This window comes from Schistocerca americana, chromosome X, assembly GCF_021461395.2.
Source record: "Schistocerca americana isolate TAMUIC-IGC-003095 chromosome X, iqSchAmer2.1, whole genome shotgun sequence".
NCBI classification, from domain to species: Eukaryota; Metazoa; Arthropoda; class Insecta; order Orthoptera; family Acrididae; genus Schistocerca; species Schistocerca americana.
In genome coordinates this window covers 814,356,508-814,380,424 of record NC_060130.1, presented here as the reverse complement: position 1 = coordinate 814,380,424, position 23,917 = coordinate 814,356,508, and the positions used below count along the sequence as shown (strand labels likewise).

General features: G+C 43.8%; 1 protein-coding gene across 1 annotated transcript in view; it reads right to left on the bottom strand.

Moving 5' to 3' along the window:
• LOC124556333 (sodium-dependent transporter bedraggled) overlaps positions 1 to 23,917 on the bottom strand; it is a 446,423-nt gene that overhangs the window by 330,019 nt on the left and 92,487 nt on the right. Inside the window, exon 4 of the mRNA XM_047130303.1 lies at positions 20,097 to 20,198. Within this exon, the coding sequence (XP_046986259.1) occupies positions 20,097 to 20,198 (102 nt within the window). The remainder of the gene's footprint in view (positions 1 to 20,096; positions 20,199 to 23,917) is intronic.

The following is a 23,917-nucleotide window of genomic DNA, read 5'->3' as shown; positions in this document are numbered from 1 at the left end:
AAACCTGTACAGGAAATTGGAACAGAGATTAACATAAACATCATTTCCTCCCTTTTTATTGCTCATGAAAAACACACATTGCATGTTGTACCACCATACAGCGAGACCTTCGGAGGTGGTGGTCAAGATTGCTGTACACACCGGTACCTCAGTAACTCGTCCTTTTGCACTGACGCATGCCTGTATTCGACGTGGCATACTATCCACAAGGCACAGTTGGTCCAGGTTGTCCCACACCTCAACGGCGATTCGGCGTAGATCCCTCAGAGTGGCTGGTGGGTCACGTCGTCCATGAACAGCCCTTTTCAATCTATCCCAGGCATGTTCGATAGGGGTCATGTCTGGAGAACATGCTGGCCACTCTAGTCGAGCCACGTCGTAATCCTGAAGGAATCCATTCACAAGATGTTCACGATGGGGGTGCGAATTATTGTCCATGGAGACGAATGCCTCGTAAATATGCTGCCGATATGGTTGCACTATCCGTCGGAGGATGGCATTCACGTATCGTACAGCCGTTACGGCGCCCTCTATGTCCACCAGCGGCGTACGTCGACCCCACATAATTCCACCTCAAAACATCAGGGAACGTCCACCTTGCTGCACTCGCTGGACAGTGTGTCTAAAGTGTTCAGCCTGATCGGGTTGCCACCAAACACGTCTCCGACGATTGTCTGGTGGAAGGCATATGCGACACTCATCGGTAACGAGAACATGATGCCAAACTTGAGCGGTTCATTCGGCATGTTGTTGGGGCCATCTGTACCGCGTTGCATGGTATCTTGATTCAAAAGGTGGACCTCGCCATGTACGTCGGGAGTGAAGTAGCTATCATGCAGCCTATTGCGCACAGTTTGAGTCGTAACATGAAGTCTTGTGGCTGCACGAAAAGCATTATTCAACATGGTGGCGTTACTATCAGGATTCATCCGAGCCATAATCCGTAGGTAGCGGTCATCCACTGCATAGTAGCCCTTGGGCGGCCTGAGCAAGAAATGTCATCGACAGTTCCTGTCCCTCTGTGTGTCTTCTGTGTCCGAACAACATCGCTTTGGTTCACTCCGAGACGCCTGGACACTTTCCTTGCTGAGAACCCTTCCTGGCACAAAGTAACAATGCGGACGCGATCGAACCGCGGTATTGACCGTCTAGGCATGGTTGAACAACAGGCAACACGAGTTGTGTACCTCCTTCCTAGTGGAATGACTGGAACTGATCAGCTGTCGGACGCCTTCCGTCTAACAGGCGCTGCTCATGCATGGTTGTTTACATCTTTGGGCGGGTTTAGTGACGTCTCTGAACAGTCAAAGGGACTGGTTCAAATAGTTCAAATGGCTCTGAGCACTATGGGACTTAACATCGGAGGTCATCAGTCCCCTAGAACTTAGAACTACTTAAACCTAACTAACCTAAGGACATCACACACATCCATGCCCGAGGCAGGATTCGAATCTGCGACCGTAGTAGTCGCGCGGGTCCAGACTGAAGCGCCTAGAACCACTCGGCCACCACGACCGGCTCAAAGGGACTATGTCTGTGTTACAATATCCACAGTCAACGTCTATCTTCAGGGGTTCTGGGAACCGGGGTGGTGCTAAACTTTTTTTTTTGATGTGTGTATATGGGCACAATGTCCTCGTCCTAACCGATAGGGTGATGTTTCTGTCCTCCTCCTGCACGCTTTTTATTCTACAAGGAACTACTGGATCAAACAATTACTGATACTTGTTCTGCTCAAGTAGTGATTGTCCTACACACTGACCTACTGAATGCTTTTTCCCCTTGGGTTTATTAAACCATACTGCCAACAGCTTGGTAAACTGCAGAATCTCAATATAAAAAGTTTGAATAATGATTTAAGATTATTTTACAGTATCCACATACGAAAAATACTTGTGGCTACAGAATCTTGACATGAAAAATTCTGATAACTGATTCAGCAAGAGATTATCAGTTATCCAGTGGACAAACGAACCAAGGTAATGAACTTATAACTTCTGGTGTCAGGTTACAAACTTGGGTGACTTCTATTTGAGGACCCCACTCCCCTCCCTCCGAAGAACCACTGGCTACTGATCAAGATCATCCAGGAGAACCCCATTTCCTCCCCCCTCCCCAGATGAAATAGATTCAAGCACCCCTCCCCACCTTCGTCTTTTGTAACTGTGGCACCTGAGTGTGTGGGATTCACTCTGGAGCTGGGCAGCATAGAGAGAGGGTCACTCTGTGTCTATTTGGTAATAACAAATTACCTTAAGCCCTGTCACTCAAGTTCTGTTAGTTAATAACAATTCAACATTATGTGATTTTCATCATTTGATGCACCAGCAGACACCACACTCAGGCAGGTAATATGTAAGTACTTTCATTCTTCCCCAGTCTTATATATTTTCCACCCATTTTCATATTTTTCTGTATTTTTACAATTAAAAAACTTTCGCGAAATTTTATCTAATTATGTGAGTTCCATCCTACTACTCCTAACATGACGTCACCATCGCATCATGTGGCATCAACATCATGATACTGTCAGCCAATCACAATGCAGTGTCTCCCCAAATTATTTATCATTGTGAACCCATCTTCATTACGTGTGTGTGTGTGTGTGTGTGTGTGTGTGAGAGAGAGAGAGAGAGAGAGAGAGAGAGAGAGAGAGAGAGAGACGTCATAGCGTATTCACTGGAAATGAACAAGTCGGTAGAAGTAATGATGTGATGGCATACTACTCAAAATGGTTGTAAATATTAAAGTAATTTATTCTATAGAACACTATGGCAATGCACCGTGTAGAGAAATTTATGATGTCATGATATTTTTCTAAATTTGATTCATGTCCGTCATTAGATTTTGTTTTTTTGCAAAATGTTAGTCCATGTATGAATCTAGGTGAATTGTGTGCATCCATCACGTTGGTGACGTTGTCAGGTGGGAACACCTAGCAGAAATAAAGCAGCTAGATATATAAACTCTTGCAAAGTCATCTGTACTGTAGTAGTGTGTGTTAACACGAGATCGTTCTCGTATTGCTATAAATAATGATGTCACAGTGTATTCCAGTAAATATTAACAAAGTATATGATACTAGTATGTGACGTCATAGCAAAATTATGTAAGCACTGCAGTTTTACCGAGTTTACATTTGCATGCAATGTAAAGTGGTATGATTCCAGAATGTTGAAGTGGTATGCATGAATCTGATATTGACGTTACTACAGATGAAGTCACAAGATGTTTGCTGATACAGGATAAGGGGGGGGGGGCTCTGTGCACGATAAGGATAGCATACATTTTATCAGTATGACTTAGGTTATCGTCTAATAATATTGCTCAGCATTTGTGTAATTTTTTGACAAGCATCATAAACGCAACAAATGGATAGAACAGAGACTTTAGTCATCAATAATATGTTCTGTTGCACAATTTACAACAGTCTGTCAACGCTGCTGTAATTTTTCGATTCCGCGACTATAGAAATCACGTGACTGAGGCGAAAAACTCGTCGAGCCATTTTCGGGACGCATTTTCATGCGGAAAGGAAGTTCCTTGAAAGTTGTTCGATAGAGAGTGGAAAAGGTGAAAATCTGAGGGAGCAAGATCAGGTAAATAAAGTGGGTGCGAAATGACTTGCAACTCAACTCCTGTATAGTGTTTTTTATGTCTAGCAGGATACGGGCGGGTGTTATCGTGGAGTTACATCACTTCACGTATGCTTCCTGGTCGTCATTTTTGGGCTGCGGCTGCAAAACGTCTCAGTTGTTGACAATAAATGTCAGCAGTAATGGTTACACCGAGGGGAAGCAATTCGTGTTCCAGCAGATACATAACATTATCTTTTATGTGAGCGCACGTCTTTGTACGTGGAGTTGCTGCTTTGTTTGGGTTTAATGATTCCTTTCTTTTCCTTATGTTACCGTAAAGACGCTATTTCTCGTCACCAGCAACAATAGAGGGTAGGAATGGTTTTTCACCAGCCAACTGACAGCAAGCAAGCAGAGATGTACATGTGGCGACCTGCTAACTTTTCTTTATGTTGGCTTAGAGCATGACCCATGCACCCAACTTTTGAAGCTCCACCATTGCGTGGAAGCATCGCACGATGGTGCAATGATCACAGTTCATCACATTTACCAGTTCACGAGTACACTGACGTGTGTCATTGTGGTGTAGTGCGTTTAAACGATCTTCATGAAACAAAGAAGGTCTTCTTGAACATAGATAGTCACTGATATCAAAACGATCCTCCTTAAAACGGGAAAACTATTTGCTTACCGTGGTCTGTCCAATGGTATTATCCCCATACACACCGCAAATGTTCTTAGACGTCTCCGCTGCTGTCACCCCTCTACTGAACTCAAACAGAGGAATATGTCGGTAACGTTTCGATTTCTCCACTTGGCACTCCATTTTCTACGTCCACAGTTATACTTACTATCTCCAAGTGGTGGAATCACATTATTTAACCTCAAATAGCAACACTGAACTACAAATAAAAATAAACCCATGGCATACAGAATACCAACATACAAAACAAAGACGGTACGATCTTATGCACCAACCTAATAAAATGTTACTGTTTAGGAAACGAGCTTGCCTTTTATTTAGACTACAAGACTAGCGCCACGCCTAGAGAAACATCCCCACCCCAAGACCCTGCCACAACCGTGCTTAATGGGGGTGCCTTATATGTTTTAGTGTCCATTTCGTTTTAACACGCACTTGGACAGTAGGGATGACTTCCCAGTAGTTTACATGGGAGAGCTGTGGAATTTCTGCTAGGTTTTCCCGCGTGGCTGACCTCAATGAGATGATGATCGATGCTCACAACTCACCTAGTTGCATTGATAGACTAACATTTAGCAAAAACATCTGATAACTTGCAAGAATCAAATTTAAAAATAATATATTAATTTGTAATAAAAATGTTTGAGTCTTCCACCTATGTGGGTAAATTTTTCCGCCATTTTTGCAGAATATATCGTGACGTCATTAATTTAGCCACACACTGCATTGCCATAGTGTCTTACACCACAAATTACGTTAATATTTACCGCCATTTACATAATATTACTTGACATCATCAATTTGGCCACACACTACAGTGTCATAGTATCTTTCCACACAAATTACATTAATATTTACAGGCATTTTATATAACATATCATGACGTCATTATTTCGACCAACGTGTTCGTTTCTAACTCAATCTATGAGCCGGCCGGTGTGGCCGAGCGGTTCTAGGCGCTTGTCTGGAACCGCGCGACCGCTACGGTCGCAGGTTCGAATCCTGCCTCGGGTATGGATGCGTGTGATGTCCTTAGCTTAGTTAGGTTTAAGTGGTTCTAAGTTCTAGGGGACTGATGACCTCAGAAGTTAAGTCCCATAGTGCTCAGAGCCATTTGAACCAATCAATCTATGACGTCCCCCTGCCTCCCACCTCTCTCACACACACACACACACACACACACACACACACACGCGCGCACACACACACTCACTCACACACACACACACACACACACACACACACACACACACACACACACACACACACTAATAATGAAGTGGTGGTTTAGCAATGATAAATAATTTGGGCACATACTGCATTGTGATTGGCTGAGAGCATTGTAACACTGATGTGACATGACGCGATGTTGGGAGCAGTGGGATGGAACTCATCTCAATGGATAACATTTATGAAAAATATGTAAAACTGAAGAAAATACGTAAAAATGCGAAAATGGGTGAAAAATGCGTAAAATTGGGGAAGAATGAAAGTAGTTACGTATTTGGCCGAGTGTGGCAACCTGAATGTCAAAAATCGCATAATATTAAATTGCTATTAACAAATATACCATAAGTGTCGAGGGTTAGCGTGATCCGTTAGTAACACACACACAGCCTGATCCTCTTTCTATGCTGTCCAGCTCCAGAGTGAAGGCCACCCACTCAAGCGCCCCAGTTATACAAGTGTATGTGGAGGGTGTGTGCTTGAACCTCATTGGTTCAGGGGACAGGATGGCGGGCGGAAAGGGGGAGGGGTTCCCTGGATGACCTCGATCAATTGCTGATGGGCCCCCAGGGGGACAGGAGTAGGGTGCGACCTCGAATAGATATCGTCCGAATGCATAACCTGACACCTGATATGTAACCTGACACCAGAAGTGATAAGATAGTTATCTTAGCTTGTATGCCCACTGGATAACTACTGATATATATGTACATCCTACATATTATAAGCAACTCACGCAGTTGCAGATACATACTGGTACCTGTGCATAGCTAGGGAAAGTGGGTTGTATAGTACAGAGAGAATGAGTGCAGGTAAACATCAGGCAATGCATCACATTCGGTGATATGATAACACCACAACAGGTAAGCAGTAAGTTTTTAGTGGGCTTAGGAGCGCCATTATGACCTTATCTCAAGGTCAACTTAAAAAGCCATCCCCTCCCCTCACCCCTAGAAAACAATAGGCAGATGATGAAGGTCATGCAGTGAAATCCTCATTCCCTCCCCTCCCCCAGCCCCCTCCATACCAATACCCTTCCAACGGAACAAAGAGATTCAAGTAGCCTCTCCCCATCTTCATCTTCTATAACTGGGGCACGTGGGTGGGTGGCTTCACTTCGGAGTCATGTACCAAAGGGAGAGGTTCAGGCTGTGTCTGTTTGTTACTAACAGATTTTTATAATTCCGTTAAGTCACTTGAGGTCTATTTGTTATGAATAATTTCATATTACGTGATTTTCGTGATTTGAGGTACCAGCCGAGACCACACCCATGCGGATATCTAAGTTCTCTCCCTTTTCCACAATTTTACGTATTTTTCCACATTTTCAATAATTTTACACATGTTTCAACATTTTCATATTTTCGCATTTTTCCAAAATTCTATGTATTTCGTGCAGTTACAAGAGTTCCATCCCACTGCTCTCGACATCGTGTCAATATCACATCACGTGCAGTCATGTCACATCATGGCATTGCGTCAACATTACATCAATACTGCGTCACGACATCGTGTAAACGTCACGTCAGCATTGCGTTGTGTTGACATCATGATGCTGTCAGCTGATCTCAGTGCAACATGTCTCTAGATGTATCCATAATATTTATCATTGCTGAGTCACCACTACATTAATAGTGTGTGTGTGTCATTTTGTATGTGACAGAAATGAACACGTTCCCCTATTGTTAGAAATAATGACGGCACAACATATTAACGACGTCCTACAAATTCTATAAGTACTGCAGTTTTACCAACTTCCAATCAAAGATACTAAATGTATAACAAATATCACACCATGATAGATAAACCCCTTTAGTGACCACTATATTACTAGCTTTCAGAACTAGTGCGTTCTTAGAAGTAACGATGAAGTCAGAGCAAAATTCTGCTACTTCCAATCAAAGATACTGTGTTTGTAAGAAATAGGACATCGCTACAAAATACGCACCTAGAGAGGTGACCAGTGTTTCCAGCGAAAAGTGTAATGCCTATAGGGTAGACCACCCCTCTAACTGATGGGTGGAGTGTAGCCTCGACCCTGAACACTGCACTATCAAGGGCCAAGAAATCTGCAATATGTTACATCTACATCTACATTGATACTCCGCAAGCCACCCAACGGTGTGTGGCGGAGGGCACTTTACGTGCCACTGTCATTACCTCCCTTTCCTGTTCCAGTCGCGTATGGTTCGCGGGAAGAACGACTGTCTGAAAGCCTCCGTGCGCGCTCTAATCTCTCTAATTTTACATTCGTGATCTCCTCGGGAGGTATAAGTAGGGGGAAGCAATATATTCGATACCTCATCCAGAAACGCACCCTCTCGAAACCTGGACAGCAAGCTACACCGCGATGCAGAGCGCCTCTCTTGCAGAGTCTGCCACTTGAGTTTATTAAACATCTCCGTAACGCTATCACGGTTACCAAATAACCCGGTGACGAAACGCGCCGCTCTTCTTTGGATCTTTTCTATCTCCTCCGTCAACCCGACCTGGTACGGATCCCACACTGATGAGCAATACTCAAGTATAGGTCGAACGAGTGTTTTGTAAGCCACCTCCTTTGTTGATGGACTACATTTTCTAAGCACTCTCCCAATGAATCTCAACCTGGTACCCGCCTTACCAACAATTAATTTTATATGATCATTCCACTTCAAATCGTTCCGTACGCATACTCCCAGATATTTGACAGAAGTAACTGCTACCAGTGTTTGTTCCGCTATCATATAATCATACAATAAAGGATCCTTCTTTCTATGTATTCGCAATACATTACATTTGTCTATGTTAAGGGTCAGTTGCCACTCCCTGCACCAAGTGCCTATCCGCTGCAGATCTTCCTGTATTTCGCTACAATTTTCTAATGCAGCAACTTCTCTGTATACCACAGCATCATCCGCGAAAAGCCGCATGGAACTTCCGACACTATCTACTAAGTCATTTATATATATTGTGAAAAGCAATGGTCCCATAACACTCCCCTGTGGCACGCCAGAGGTTACTTTAACGTCTGTAGACGTCTCTCCATTGATAACAGGTGTAATAGTCTCCAAACAGGCTGCTGGCAGAAAGAGACATCCTGCAAATGGTGAAACAGTTCCCAAACGTCGCTGGAAATTTGTGGGCTGCTCCATTACCTCTCTCCTGTCTCTCTCGGGACTAAACAGAATGAAGCTTTCAAAACTAGTGCTTATGCATGGGCAACGACAGTCTCGGTCAGCCAGAGCTCCAGGTAGAATGAAGACACCGAATTACAATTACGATATCTAAACAAATAAACAGGGTAATATTGTTAGTATATGTGGATTATTATATCTCTTTCCAAGCATTAATCCCGGATGTGGAATGTTAATTTTAGGGGGTGGCCGGATGCCCTTCCTGTCGCCAATATGTGACATTACTATAAAACTCATATATGAACTACAGAAAAATGTCAGAGTATGATCATCACTATTAACGTTATTTCCACCGGCCCATAGAACTTCCAAGACATTCTGCAGTATTAAAAAAAAGTTATTGCCGCGAAAGTTTACCTGTGCATTAGTAATGAGTGACATCACATATAAATCTATGCTTTAATACCGCAAAGCTGAAGTATAACTAGTAACCTGCCACAACACGATATTTATACAAATAAACCCTGAAAATCTATTAGTTTGTGACAATGCTATAAGACACGTAAATAGCACGGGAAAAATCCGCGTATGTCCATCCACAACAAGTCTTTCTGCCAGTTCTGGAGGTTCATTCACAGCAGCGTCTAGCGTGGCTCGCTGCCAATCTGTCAGCCGCAACGTTACTTTAATCGCAGTATAGCTGCGTTCTCCCAATCTTGCGATATTACTTCGGTGTCCCATGTGTCTCGCACGATGTCTGTTATTTCTCTGAAGGTACTCGGCCCAGCTTCCCTTACTAGTGCAGCTACAATTTCATCATCTCTCACTGTCCTATAGTTTTTTAGTTTCACGATTTGTCGCTCGATCTTCAATTCGTTCGGTGCTTTTGGCTCAAATTATTAAATAAGACAGCTCTCCTCTTAAGCCCTTCGAAGGCGCGCTGTACAATGCTGTCCGAACTGAAACCTGTGGAGCGACGGCCTGCTCCCAGCCCAGAATCCAGATCCTAGCCGACAATCCAACCACAACACCGGTTTTGATTTGGGCTTCAAACATACACACCAGCAGAACTGCCGTAGATACGCAGACGATCCCTTATCTCCAAGGTTTTGAGCAGGGCGGGACTGTACAGCCTGCTCCACGTCCACAGAACTTCAGTTTATTCCAAAAATTGTGCTCACAGATGTCATCCTGGGTCATCTGCGATGTTTACTACAGTATGGCGACGTGCGATATACTACACATTTTTTTTAGGCAGTTAAATACAGCACCCACAGCGGGCGCTTCGGATCACTTTTTGTACCCCTCACTACTTCGTGTAAATCAGTGCTTTTACGTCTCATTTTTTGCGGTTTTAATTTTTCATTTTTCACTGCTGCGTCTTTAAATCGTACGCCTGAGTAGCCAAAATATTGCTGCTTACTTTCAACACGCTTCAGTGCAATGAAATTATCGACAGCAAACAGTAGGACCGGTATTTGGATCTTTCAAACCGGGGGTAGTCGTTCAGTGTGTCACGTCACACACGCTGTGAGAGCCACTAACGTCACAGAGCCGTTTACGCGACGAAGCCCCAGGGAAGATCGCCTGGCGTTCACCCATCGAGTTGAGTTGCAAACAACACAGTACCTCTCACGAAGATACCGGAAATACACTGACAGCAGAACTGTGCAGTAGAGGAAACACGGAAGTGTCCTCTACTGTAACTCGTGAAACGCGGAAAGCTATAAGGGTCGGTGGTCTGTCACCCTCGCGAATGCAGGATGACGAAGCACGGAGCACAGTCTTGTGGACCTGTCACGTGCCATGGGCGCTTATCGAACAGCATTAGCGAATTAGACTTTTATTAGGTATAGTTTGCAACCGAACTGTATTCTCTGCGGCAGCACGGACGAGCGCTGTGGACACAGCGCACAGAGTGAAACGCTTGAGCAGTCTGTCGAGGTGGCAGCTCACACAGCAGAGCCCGTCCAGCTCGGACATCGTAAGGAGTGCGTCAGTCAGTTTCCAGGCACCAGAGGAAGGCAGTGTCAGCTCACAACAGCAGCTGGCGCATCTCCCTAGTACAGGGTGGCGGTGCATCGAGCGCCATCAGTTCACTCCGAGTGAGCTGGTGTCAGCAGATGACGTGTTGGCAGCTCACAGCAGCTAAGTGGAGAACATCAGGTTAGCTGCAGTCTAGAAGGTAGCACTCATCTGGCGAGAAGTAGACATATCCCGCCTCAATACGGGCTCACTGCAGGTGCAAGATAGATGCCCAGTGTGGTGTCACCGCCAGACACCACACTTGCTAGGTGGTAGCCTTTAAATCGGCCGCGGTCCGGTAGTATACGTCGGACCCGCGTGTCGCCACTATCAGTGATTGCAGACCGAGCGCCGCCACACGGCAGGTCTAGAGAGACTTCCTAGCACTCGCCCCAGTTGTACAGCCGAGTTTGCTAGCAATGGTTCACTGACAAATTACGCTCTCATTTGCCGAGACAATAGTTAGCATAGCCTTCAGCTACGTCATTTGCTACGACCTAGCAAGGCGCCATTATCATTTGCTATTAATCGTGTGATGCATGTACCGACAGACCAATGTTCACCAATTATGGATTAAAGTTAAGTATTCAAGAAGCTACGTACTTTACTTGCTAGTATAATTACTGTACCTGTTCCAGACCTCACGCCAGCCTGCGTGAGCTTTAACGAGTGCCTTTCGGCTTCACCTCATAGTAACTTGGCTGTCTTGCCAAGTCACAACACCCAGCAGCTCGAGTGCTTATAGTTATCTGTCAGACGTTATGTTTTGACGAGAATGACCGAATTTTGTCTCGTTTTCTAGGTTCGTCAGTGGTCTTCACGACACTTCGGTGTCCTAACGGTGGCTTTCAGGTGTCCACCTCGGCGATTTTCTGCAGTATCAGCAGGCCGAAAGGCGTTCTCGTGTAAGATCTGCGCATTGTTAGGGCACCCTGCAGCACCGTCAATCTGACGCTACGTTGCTACCACAGTGAGGTCATCTTGCTGAATTGGCGATTCGAATCTCTCGCCCGAGAGATGTGTCACGATGGCTTCTGCTGTGTGCTACGGTATTGTGTTATCAGCCCTCTTGCCTGTTTGACATCCCGGTTGCGACACTGCACTCGAGTCCGCCTTGCCGTGGCTCGGCACTGGCTGGAGAAAACTTAAAAACGTTTTTACATTCGTCCAGCATATCTTCCTGCGGCGCAACATAGTCAACACAATTACTGTAGTACGAGCGCCACGGGAACTGACAGAGAACCGAGCAGTAACCTCTGGCCAATCCAGAATTTGGGTACACACTCACTTGTCGGAAGCCCCGTGGCCACTGGTCGGCAGTTTTATTACTGCTAGCCTGTGGCTAAGGGTAATATTAGTGGGATTTTTTCGGAGTAGTTTCCAGGACTGTGAGTGGGACTGGTTGGAATCATTCCCAGACTTGAATGTTGAAAATTGGAAATTTGTGGTAAGTTCCTATGGGACCAAACTACTGAGGTCATCGGTCCCTAGGCTTACACACTACTTAATCTAACTTAAACTAACTTACGCTAAGGACAACACACACACCCATGCCCGAGGGAGGACTCGAACCTCCGACGAGGGGAGCCGCGCGAACCGTGGTAAAGTGCCCAAGACCGCGCGGCTACCCCGCTCGGCTTGAATGTTGACAGGCAGTGCGACCGCACCAAGGAACGACTTATTTTTACTAAAGGCTGATTACCTGCTAGGTATAGCTTTATATTAGCCACTGTCATATGAAAGAAAATTACTAATCGATGACACTACCGGCTTCTATCACACGATCATCTCCAAGTTCAATAAAGTTATTTCCAACAGCTGACCTGGCAACGTTCTTATTGTGACCGGGATTCGAAAGAACGTCGCGAACGACTCGAAAGGAGCCCACTCGAGATGGACCGTCAATAGTGAGACGAACAACGAGGAAACGGATACGTGGAGATGGCAGTACGAATAAACAAAGTCCAGCGAGTATCCCGGAGAGATAAAACCTGAGACGTTGTCCAACTAACTGTGTGTTACGACAGCGGGGACGTAACTGAAGATGGCGGACGCGAGCTGAATGGCAGGATGGCAGGCTGCGCCAGCGCGCGCAGGATACCACATTTCTTAATGTGACTCCGGGACTTATGCACTGTCTTAGTAGCGTTTAGTGTCACTGTGTACTGTATTTCACTAATGAGGGCATCTAACACCTGTCACAGGACGGTTTTTATTGTATTTGACGCGACAGTAAGAACGTTGCTCTGTAGTTCTTTGCAAAATAACTTTACGATTACAAGAGTAGTGGTGATAATCTCGAGTACATCACATCGTATAATTATTTGAGGCTAATATTGAGAAGCGACATGAAATGGGATGATAACGTAAAATCATCATTGGGACAGACGAATGGAAGGCTTAGATTTGTTGGAAGCAGTCTGGGAAAGTGGGTCGCATCTGTAAAGGAAATCGTATATTGTGATGAATCGTGGAAAACTGTCGCAGTGTTTATCAAGTAGATATACCAACAGACACTGAAGGAATTCTGAGACATATAAGAAGTCGGTATGGTCCATGCCAAAGTCTAACAGAACTTGTGAGAATGACGATGTAGTTTTTTGACTTCCGAAAGGCATTCGATACAGTTCCGGACTGTGGCTAGTGAACAAAAACGAGTTTACGGAGCGTCAGACGAGATTTGCGACTGGATATAAAAGACTGCCCTGCAGCTAGAACTCAACAGTTTATGAAGTAGACAGATGTAAAGGTAGTTTATGGAGTACAGCGTAAGAGTCATCATCATCATCATCATCATCATCATCATCATCATCATCATCATCATCATTTAAGACTGATTATGCCTTTCAGCGTTCAGTCTGTAGCATAGCCCCCTTATAAAATTCCTCCATGATGCCCTATTCAGTGCTAACATTGTTGCCTCTTCTGATGTTAAGCCTATTACTTCAAAATCATTCTTAACCGAATCCAGGTACCTTCTCCTTGGTCTACCCTGACTCCTCCTACCCTCTACTGCTGAACCCATGAGTCTCTTGGGTAACCTTGCTTCTCCCATGCGTGTAACAAGACCCCACCATCTAAGCCTGTTCGCCCTGACTGCTACATCTATAGAGTTCATTCCCAGTTTTTCTTTGATTTCCTCATTGTGCACACCCTCCTGCCATTGTTCCCATCTACTAGTACCTGCAATCATCCTAGCTACTTTCATATCCGTAACCTCAACCTTATTGATAAGGTAACCTGAATCCACCCAGATTTCGCTCCCATACAACAAAGTTGGTCGAAAGATTGAACGGTGCACAGATAACTTAGTCTTGGTACTGACTTCCGTCTTGCAGAAGAAAGTAGATCGTAGCTGAGCGCTCACTGCATTAGCTTTGCTACACCTCGCTTCCAGTTCTTTCACTATGTTGCCATCCTGTGAGAATATGCATCCTAAGAACTTGAAACCGTCCACCTGTTCTAACTTTGTTCCTCCTATTTGGCACTCAATCCGTTTATATCTCTTTCCCACTGACATTACTTTTGTTTTGGAGATGCTAGTCTTCATACCATAGTCCTTACATTTCTGATCTAGCTCTGAAATATTGCTTTGCAAACTTTCAATATAATATGCCATCACAACTAAGTCATCCGCATATGCGAGACTGCTTATTTTGTGATCACCTATCTTAATCTCACCCAGCCAGTCTATTTTTTTCAACATATGATCCATAAATAATATGAACAACAGTGGAGACAGGTTGCAGCCTTGTCTTACCCCTGAAACTACTCTGAACCATGGACTCAATTTACCGTCAACTCTAACTGCTGCCTGACTATCTATGTAAAGACCTTTAATTGCTTGCAAAAGTTTGCCTCCTATTCCATAATCACGTTGAACAGACAATAACTTCCTCCTAGGAACCCGGTCATATGCCTTTTCTAGATCTATAAAACATAGATACAATTCCCTATTCCACTCGTAACACTTCTCCATTATTTGCCGTAAGCTAAAGATCTGGTCCTGACAGCCTCTAAGAGGCCTAACCCACACTGATTTTCATCCAATTTGTTCTCAACTAATACTCTCACTTTCCTTTCAACAATACCTGAGAAGTTTTTACCCACAACGCTGATCAAAGAGATACCTCTGTAGTTGTTACAATCTTTTCTGTTTCCATGTTTAAAGATTGGTGTGATTACTGCTTTCGTCCAGTCTGATGGAACCTGTCCCGTCTCCCACGCCATTTCAATTATCCTGTGTAGCCATTTAAGACCTGACATTCCACTGTATTTGATGAGTTCCGACTTAATTTCATCCACCCCAGCCGCTTTATTGCACTGCAATCTATTGACCACTTTCTCCACTTCCTCAAATGTGATCCTATTTCCATCATCACTCCTGTCCCATTGTACATCGAAATCTGAAACATTACTGATCGTATTTTCACCTACATTGAGCAACTCTTCAAAATATTCCCTCCATCTGCCCAAGGCATCAACAGGATTCACCTGCAGTTTTCCTGACCTGTCCAAAATACTTGTAATTTCCTTCTTACCTCCCTTTCGAAGACTGCTAATTACACTCCAGAATGGTTTTCCAGCAGCTTGACCCAAGGTCTCCAACCTGTTTCCAAAGTCTTCCCAAGATTTCTTCTTGGATGCTGCGATTATCTGTTTGGCTTTGTTTCTTTCTTCAACATAACTTTCTATGTCTACCTTAGTTCTAGTATGTAGCCATTTTTGATACGCCTTCTTTTTCCTTTTACAGGCTGCCTTGACTGTGTCATTCCACCAAGCTGTTTGCTTCATCCTACCTTTACACACTACTGTTCCAAGACATTCCTTGGCCACTTCTAGTACTGTATCCCTGTACCTTGTCCATTCCTTTTCCAGTGACTGCAATTGACTACATTCAACTAGCTGGTACCTTTCTGAGATCACTGTTATGTACTTGTGTCTGATTTCCTTATCCTGAAGTTTCTCCACTCTTATCCTCCTACACATGGACCTGACCTCCTGCACTTTCCTGCTACGGTCGCAGGTTCGAATCCTGCCTCGGGCATGGATGTGTGTGGTGTCCTTAGGTTAGTTAGGTTTAAGTAGTTCTAAGTTCTATGGGACTGATGACCACAGATGTTAAGTCCCATAGTGCTCAGAGCCATTTGAACCATTTCCTGCACTTTCGGCCTCACAATACCAATTTCACTGCAGATTAAATAGTGATCAGTGTCATCAAAGAATCCCCTGAATACACGTGTGTCCCTGACAGCCTTCCTGAATTCTTGATCTGTTATTATATAGTCAATGACAGATCTGGTTCCCCTGCCTTCCCAAGTATACCGGTGAATGTTCTTATGTTTAAAAAAGGAGTTTGTAATTACTAAGCCCATACTGGCACAGAAATCCAAGAGTTGTTTCCCGTTCCTGTTGGCCTCCACATCCTCTCCAAATTTACCCATAACCTTTTCATACCCTTCTATTCCATTTCCAATCCTGGCATTAAAATCACCCATGAGCAGAACACTGTCCTTGTCCTTTACTCTAACAACTACATCACTGAGTGCGTCATAAAAACTATCCATCTTATCTTGATCTGCCCCTTCACAATGCGAATATACTGACACAATCCTAATTTTCTTGCTAGACACTGTCAAATCTATCCACATCAGTCGTTCGTTTACATACCTTATTGCAACTACGCTGGGTTCCATTTCTTTCCTGATGAAAAGCCCTACACCCCATTGTGCTATTCCTGCTTTGACTCCTGACAGGTAGACCTTGTATTCTCCCAATTCCTCTTCTTTCTCACCCCTTACCCGAATGTCACTAACAGCTAAAACGTCCAACCCCATCTTACTTGCAGCTTCTGCCAGCTCTACCTTAAGAGTATGATAGGGAAATTATTCTTTTGAAATATATATAAATGATCCAGGGGAGAACGTCGGGAACTCTATGAACCTATTTTGCAGACGATGCTGTCGTCTATATGAAGGCTGCAATACCAGAAGACTGCAGTGAAATGCAAAAAGACGTGAAGAGGATGCAGAGACTGTCACTTCACTCTGAAACGTGACATATGGGCGTAAATAGGCGTAAAGATCCAGTACTGTTCTATTACGCTATTAATGAAAAATCACTGCAAAAAGTAACAACTGCAAATTAGCGACCAGAGTGGAATGACCATCTACATTACTGAAAACCGCTATCCCGGAAACCAACACCAGTTCCAGGGTGCCTATCTGTCGCCTTCCTGGAACTACAAAAAATTGATTTTCAGTATCTCGCGTAATTATTGACCGTATTAAAAATATGAAATGCTGTTCTAATCTACTCGTTACCGCGAAGAACCTTATGTTAAAAGTTTAACTCATTGTTGGTGTTAGAAAGTTTGTACTTGTCTTTAGATAGCGTGAGTGCTACGCAGCCTCAGACGCCTTCCCACAGTTCGCGCGGCTCCACCAGTGGGAGGCTCGAGTCCTCCCTCGGACAGGAGTGTGTGTGTTGTCCTTAGCGTAAGTTAGGTTTAAATTAGTTTAAGTAGTGTGTAAGCCAAGGGATCCATGACCTCAGCAGTTTGGTCCCATAGGAACTTACCACAAATTTTAAAAAGACCAGCGTGACTGACGGCGCGCAATTACGAAACTCGTTCTCTCTTACACCCTCCACAAAATGATAGATACATATCCAGCGATCACAGGCCCTGCAGACCACGTGCTGCTTACACAAACTGCCTCCATTCCTTCCTGTTTTGTGCCCGGTTCCTCCAGGTGTCTTCAATCCCCAGGGCTGCAATGCACAATTAAGTGCCTCACAGACCTTTCATCGAACCACCTTCAAGCTATTTCTCTACTGCTCAACTCTCGAACAGCGCGCGGGAGAAACGAACACTTAAATCTTTCTGCGCGAGCTCTGATTTCTCTTATTTTATTACTATCATCCGTCTTCACTATCTAGGTGGGCGCCAACATTTCCACACAGCAGTATTTGAGAAGTGGACGGACAAGCGTAGTGCAAGCAGTCTCTTTAGTAGTCCTGTTATATTTTTTAAGTGTTCTGCCAATAAATCGCGGTCTTCACTCACATCATTATCTATGTGATCTCTCCAACTGAACTTATTCGTAATTGTAATCCCTCAGTATTTAGTTGAATTTACAGCCTTTAGATTTGTGAGATTTATCGTGTAACATAAATTCAGCGGAATCCTTTTAGTACTCGTGTGGACAACTTCACACTGTTCATTATTTAGTCAACTGCCACTTTTTGCACCATACAGGTATCTTTTCTAAATCATTTTGCAATTGGGTTTCATCTTATGAAGACTTTATAACGCGGTAGATGACAGCATTGCACGCTCGGAGCGTTCTCGTATGTATCACTTTATCACATTGCATGGCACCTGCACTCTAGCTGCAGGGAACATTCTTCGCAATCGGCAACTTGTTATATGAAGCCATTATAATTTTTATTGGAAGAGAAATACAAAGAAGCAAAAATCTCATTACAATCTGTACTCGAGAGGGTAGCAGGAGCAGCATTTGCGCAATAAAAGGGAATAAAGAAGGGAAAGGAAAGCATAGTTGCAATTACGTCCCATAACTTCGCTACTTAGATAAGACACGGAAGAACGACATCATCTTATTTTTACGCAATATTGTTGAACAGCTCGTCAGGGGCCTGGCACGTAATTTCCACGTCGCCTTCGTTCTCTTACATTACGAGGATTGTACACTACTGGCCATTAAAATTGCTACAACACGAAGATGACGTGCTACAGACACTAAATTTAACCGACAGGAAGAAGATGCTGTGATTTTCAAACGATTAGCTTTTCAGAGCATTCACACAAGGCTGGTGCCGGTGGCGACACCTACAACGTGCTGACATGGGGAAAGTTTCCGACCGATTTCTCATACACAAACAGCAGTTGACCGGCGTTGCCTGGTGAAACGTTGTTGTGATGCCTCGTGTAAGGAGGAGAAATGCGTACCATCATGTTTCCGACTTTGATAAAGGTCGGATTGTAGCCTATCGCGCTTGCGGTTTATCGTATCGCGACATTGCTGCTCGCGTTGGTCGAGATCCAATGACTGTTAGCAGAATATCGAATCGGTGGGTTCAGGAGGGTAATACGGAACGCCGTGCTGGATCGCAACGGCCTCGTATCACTAGCAGTCGAGATGACAGGCATCTTATCCGCATGGCTGTAACGGATCGTGCAGCCACGTCTCGATCCCTGAGTCAACAAATGGGGACGTTTGCAACACAACAACCATCTGCACAAACAGTTCGACGACGTTTGCAGCAGCATGGACTATCAGCTCGGAGACCATGGCTGCGGTTACCCTTGACGCTGCATCACAGACAGGAGCGCCTGCGATGGTGTACTCAACGACGAACCTGGGTGCACAAATGGCAAAACGTCATTTTTTCGGATGAATCCAGGTTCTGTTTACAGCATCATGATGGTCGCATCCGTGTTTGGCGACATCGCGGTGAATGCATATGGGATGCGTGTATTCGTCATCGCCATACTGGCGTATCACCCGGCGTGACGGTATGGGGTACCATTGGTTAAACGTCTCGGTCACCTCTTGTTCGCATTGACCTCACTTTGAACAGTGGACGTTACATTTCAAATGTGTTACGACTTGTGGCTCTAACCTTCATTCGATCCCTGCGAAACCCTACATTTCAGCAGGATAATGCGCGACCGCATGTTGCAGGTCCTGTACAGGCATTTCTGGATACAGAAAATGTTCGACTGCTGCCCTGGCCAGCACATTCTCCAGATCTCTCATCAATTGAAAACGTCTGGGCAATGGTGGCCGAGCAACTGGCTCGTCACAATACGCCAGTCACTACTCTTGATGAACTGTGGTATCGTGTTGAAGCTGCATGGGCAGCTGTTCCTGTACACGCCATCCAAGCTCTGTTTGACTCAATGCCCAGGCGTATCAAGGCCGTTATTACGGCCAGAGGTGGTTGTTCTGGGTACTGATTTCTCAGGATCTATGCACCCAAATTGCGTGAAAATGTAATCACATGTCAGTTCTAGTATAATATATTTGTCCAATGAATATCCGTTTATCATCTGCATTTCTTCTTGGTGCAGCAATTTTAATGGCCAGTGGTGTAGTAAGAAACCTCTGCTACTACTCTATACTTGTTATTCCTTGTGTTTTTATGAGATTTCCTTCTGACAGCGCGTGGACGGACTTTTTTTGCTTCGATTGACTCTTTCTTTATGTGACTACTTTTTCGGTACCTGAGTGACATACTACTGACTTTGAACGTCTACATTACTCGAACTATTGGTCGTACTGACACAATCTGATAATACGAGCGTTTGCCGTCTCGCTAGCTGTACCTTAACATCCCTGTCGCATCGCACCTTCCGCGGCTGCCCCCACTAAGGCCCTTCTGCGCACACTATCCGCACAGTGGCAAGTTTTAGATACTGACCGTGTGGCGGTGAGGCGCGGTGGCGCGCAGCGGATCTCGCCGCTGCAGCCCGTCGGCCGGTACTGCGATGGAGTGCGGCCGCTGGCTGCGACTACTGCTGCCCTGTAACACGCAAAAAGCATATAATGCTGCAACACACTTACGTACTTCAATCCAGCGCTTAACAAACGAAAACTGAAACTAAATCACTTACACATAGATTAAACTGATTGTAGCAGTTTGACGTGAGATGGCGGTCATGCTGAAACAACCTAATTTCTGTTACACCGGTTCTTTTCGCGTCCATCTTAACCTAACGGTTAAAACCGCTCGAAATACCCGCCGCAACGATAAACGCCTTTGTTTTAACGGTGCCCATCCCAAATGCTGTATCGTGTCTGTGACACTCTGCCCCCCTATTTCGCGATAATACACGTGCTGCTCTTCGTTGAACTTTCTCGATCTATTCCGTTAATCCTTTCTGGTAAGAATCCCAGACCGCGCAGCAGTACTCCAAAAGAGGACGGACAAGCTTAGTGTAGGCAGCATCTTTTGTAGATTTGTTGCATCTTCTAAGTGTTCAGCCAATAAATTGCACTCTTTGGTTTGCCTGCTCCACAACATTCTCTGTGCGTTCTTCCCAATCTAAATTGTTCGTAATTGTAATTCCTAGGCAGTTAGTTGAATTTAGGGCCTTTAGACTTGATTGATTTATCTTGTAACCAGAGTTTAGCAGATTCCTTTTAGCACTGATGTGGATGACCTCACACTTTTCTCTATTTAGGGTCAATTACCAATTTTCGCACCATTCAGATATCTTTTCTAAATCGTTTTGCAATTCTTTTTGATCTTCTCATGAGTTTACTAGATGATAAACGACAGCATCATCTGCAAAAAGCCTAAGAGGACTGCTCAGATTGTCTCCTAAATCGTTTATATAGATAAGAAACACCAGAGAGCCTATAACTCTACCCTGGGGAACGCCAGAAATCACTTCTGTTTTACTCGATGACTCGCCGTCAACTACTATCAACTGTGACCTCTCTGACAGGAAATCAAGAATCCCGTCACATAACTAAGACGATATTCCATAAGCACCCAATTTCACTACCAGTCGCTTATGTGGTAAAGTGTTAAAAATCTTTTGGAAATCTAGAAATACAGAATCAATTTGAACCCAATTGTCAGTATCACTCAACACTTCGCGTGCGTAAAGAGCTAGCTGTGTTTCACAGGAACGTTTTCGAAATCCGTGTTGACTGTATGCCAATGGACCATTGTCTTCGAAGTAATTCATAATGTTAGAACACAATATATGTTCCACAACCCTGCAGCATATCGACGTTAATGATACGGGCCTGTAATATGGTGGATCACTCCTACTATCTTTCTTGAATATTGGTTTGACCTGTGCAACTTTCCGGTCTTCGGGTACGGATCTTTCGTCGAGCGACTGGTTGTATATGATTGTTAAGTATGGAGCTACTGCATCAGCATTCTCTAAAAGGAATCTAACTGGTATACAGTCTGGACCAGAAGACTTGCATTTATTAAGTGATTTAAGTTGCTTGACTGCTCCGAGGATACCTACTTCTGGCTTACTCATGTTGGCAGCTGTTCTTGATTCGAATTTTGGAATATCGTCTTCTATGGTGAAGCAATTTCGGAAGGATGTGTTTAGTAACTTTGTTTTCGCAGCACTGTTGTCGATAGAGTAGCCATTGCTGTCTCGCAGAGAAGGCATTAACTGTGTCTTCCCACTAGCATACTTTACATACGACCATAACCTCTTTGGATTTTCTGCCAGGTTTCGAGATGAAGTTTCGTTGTGGAAAACTATTGTAAGCATCTCGCATTGATGTCCGCGCTAAATTTCGAGCTTCTGTAAAAGATCGCCAATCTTGGAGACATGACGACACATACACTTAGAAATTAAAAAATGATTATACAGATGTCATATTCGGTGTAGAGAAAATGTTGGTCTTGAACGTAATGTGTAGATATAAGAGAGGGTATAAATGCTTTGGTAATGGGAAGACAGCACAGTAGAGGGAGAGGGAGAGAGAGAGAGAGAGAGAGAGAGAGAGAGAGAGAGAGAGAGAGATGGTGGAAGATGCAGTCAGAATGGTTACTGCTCGTATTTCATTGTCAATCTGTGCAAGTTGATTCCCAGCACTGCTGATTTTTTCAGTATCATTCGTTAGCTCCATCTGCCAGCCCACAATCTCTTTTCGCCATTCTCTGATTAAAATTTTACCGTAGTATATTATTATAATTTTAAAATAATCAATTACACATTTGCGATAGATGGACTTGAGTGAGTGTAATGTGAACATACATCCATACGGAAAACACCCACACTACCTCGGCAACGTACATGTAAACAAAATAGTGTGTAATTAGACCCACACTTGGATGGTATGACGCAAAATTTTGCCATCTTGAGTCTTTACACATATATATTTTTTTGTTTTTGCTACAGATACTAATCACCGACCAAACTGTATCTAATGCAAAATATTATCTGTCTTTAATTCTAATTATTTAATGTGAAAATTGATTACACAAATCATTGTTGTTGTTGTACTCATCTGAAACGTATACTGAGAAGTTTACTGCTACTATACAGGGTGCATACTCGAAGCACTGCAGAGCTAAGACTAGAGTGCGCGCATTATTTTATCGATATACACGTCTTACTTCTACTTAAAATGACATCGAATTCATCCTTACATTACGAGGACCCTCTTTGCTAGGGAGCATTGTCACGTTTTTCCATACACAGAGTGTTTCCGTAACACCGTGCAAAAATTTAATAGAATATAGAGGATGGTCAACCGAACAATTTGCGGTAGGGAACCTGGGTTCGGAGAAGCCAGTTTAAGGAGATAATAGGAATAAAATCAAATTACTGTGTACTTTTTTAACTGCAAATACTGTCATTGACACAATGAACGTACCATTTGTACTGTATCTTACAAAATATGCTGAAACTGACGGCCAGCAACCTAAATGCACGAACAGCATCAGTGAACAAGATTCTGACGCGCCATGACAAATATCCCTGGTGTGTTTCAAATCACATCACAGGCAGCACAGTCTTTTTGCTCTCTTTATGATATGACATACGACTAAAATATTGTAAGATTATGACACCTCTCCTCAAAAGAACATTAATGTGCATTACACAAAGAGCTGTTGATACAATTGAAGCGTCACTTTTTGTTTTTTATTCTACACTTGAAAGAAAACACCGTCTTAATGTCCATGTTTTATGAACACTGTGTCATCTGTATCTCTCAGATATCTCTCATAGATAACCACTTCGTCACCTCTGTCCCCCCCCCTCCCCCCTCTGTCTCTGGTGCATTCACCACAGCCATCCTTACCCAAATAGAAAGGAGCAGTTTCCTCCTCCAGGTTCACCAAACTATTTTTATACAAATATTTATAACAATTACATTTCGAACAGTATAGAAATACAGTAACTTAAATAATTAAATTTATACTCATACAGGTAGCAACTTAATAAGTGTGGACTTCCTTGTCTCGTTCTATTTCAAGCCGTTCTTTATCTGTGAACTTATCAGCGTCTTCAAATCTTTTAACTGCTACACTTAAATCACCTAGATTTGAGGTTGTGTGTTTCGAGAGTGACTCAAATTGTATTTCTGAGGTTTCCCATTTTATTTTTTCACACCAATCTAGGTACATGTGTACATTTGGTATAACATCTATTATGGTGTAGTTTGACTTGATCACCTTGTCTGACTGAATACAAATGTGTGATTCTTCTGAAGTTTCATTATTCCCTTTCCATATAGTTTAATATCCTGAGATGG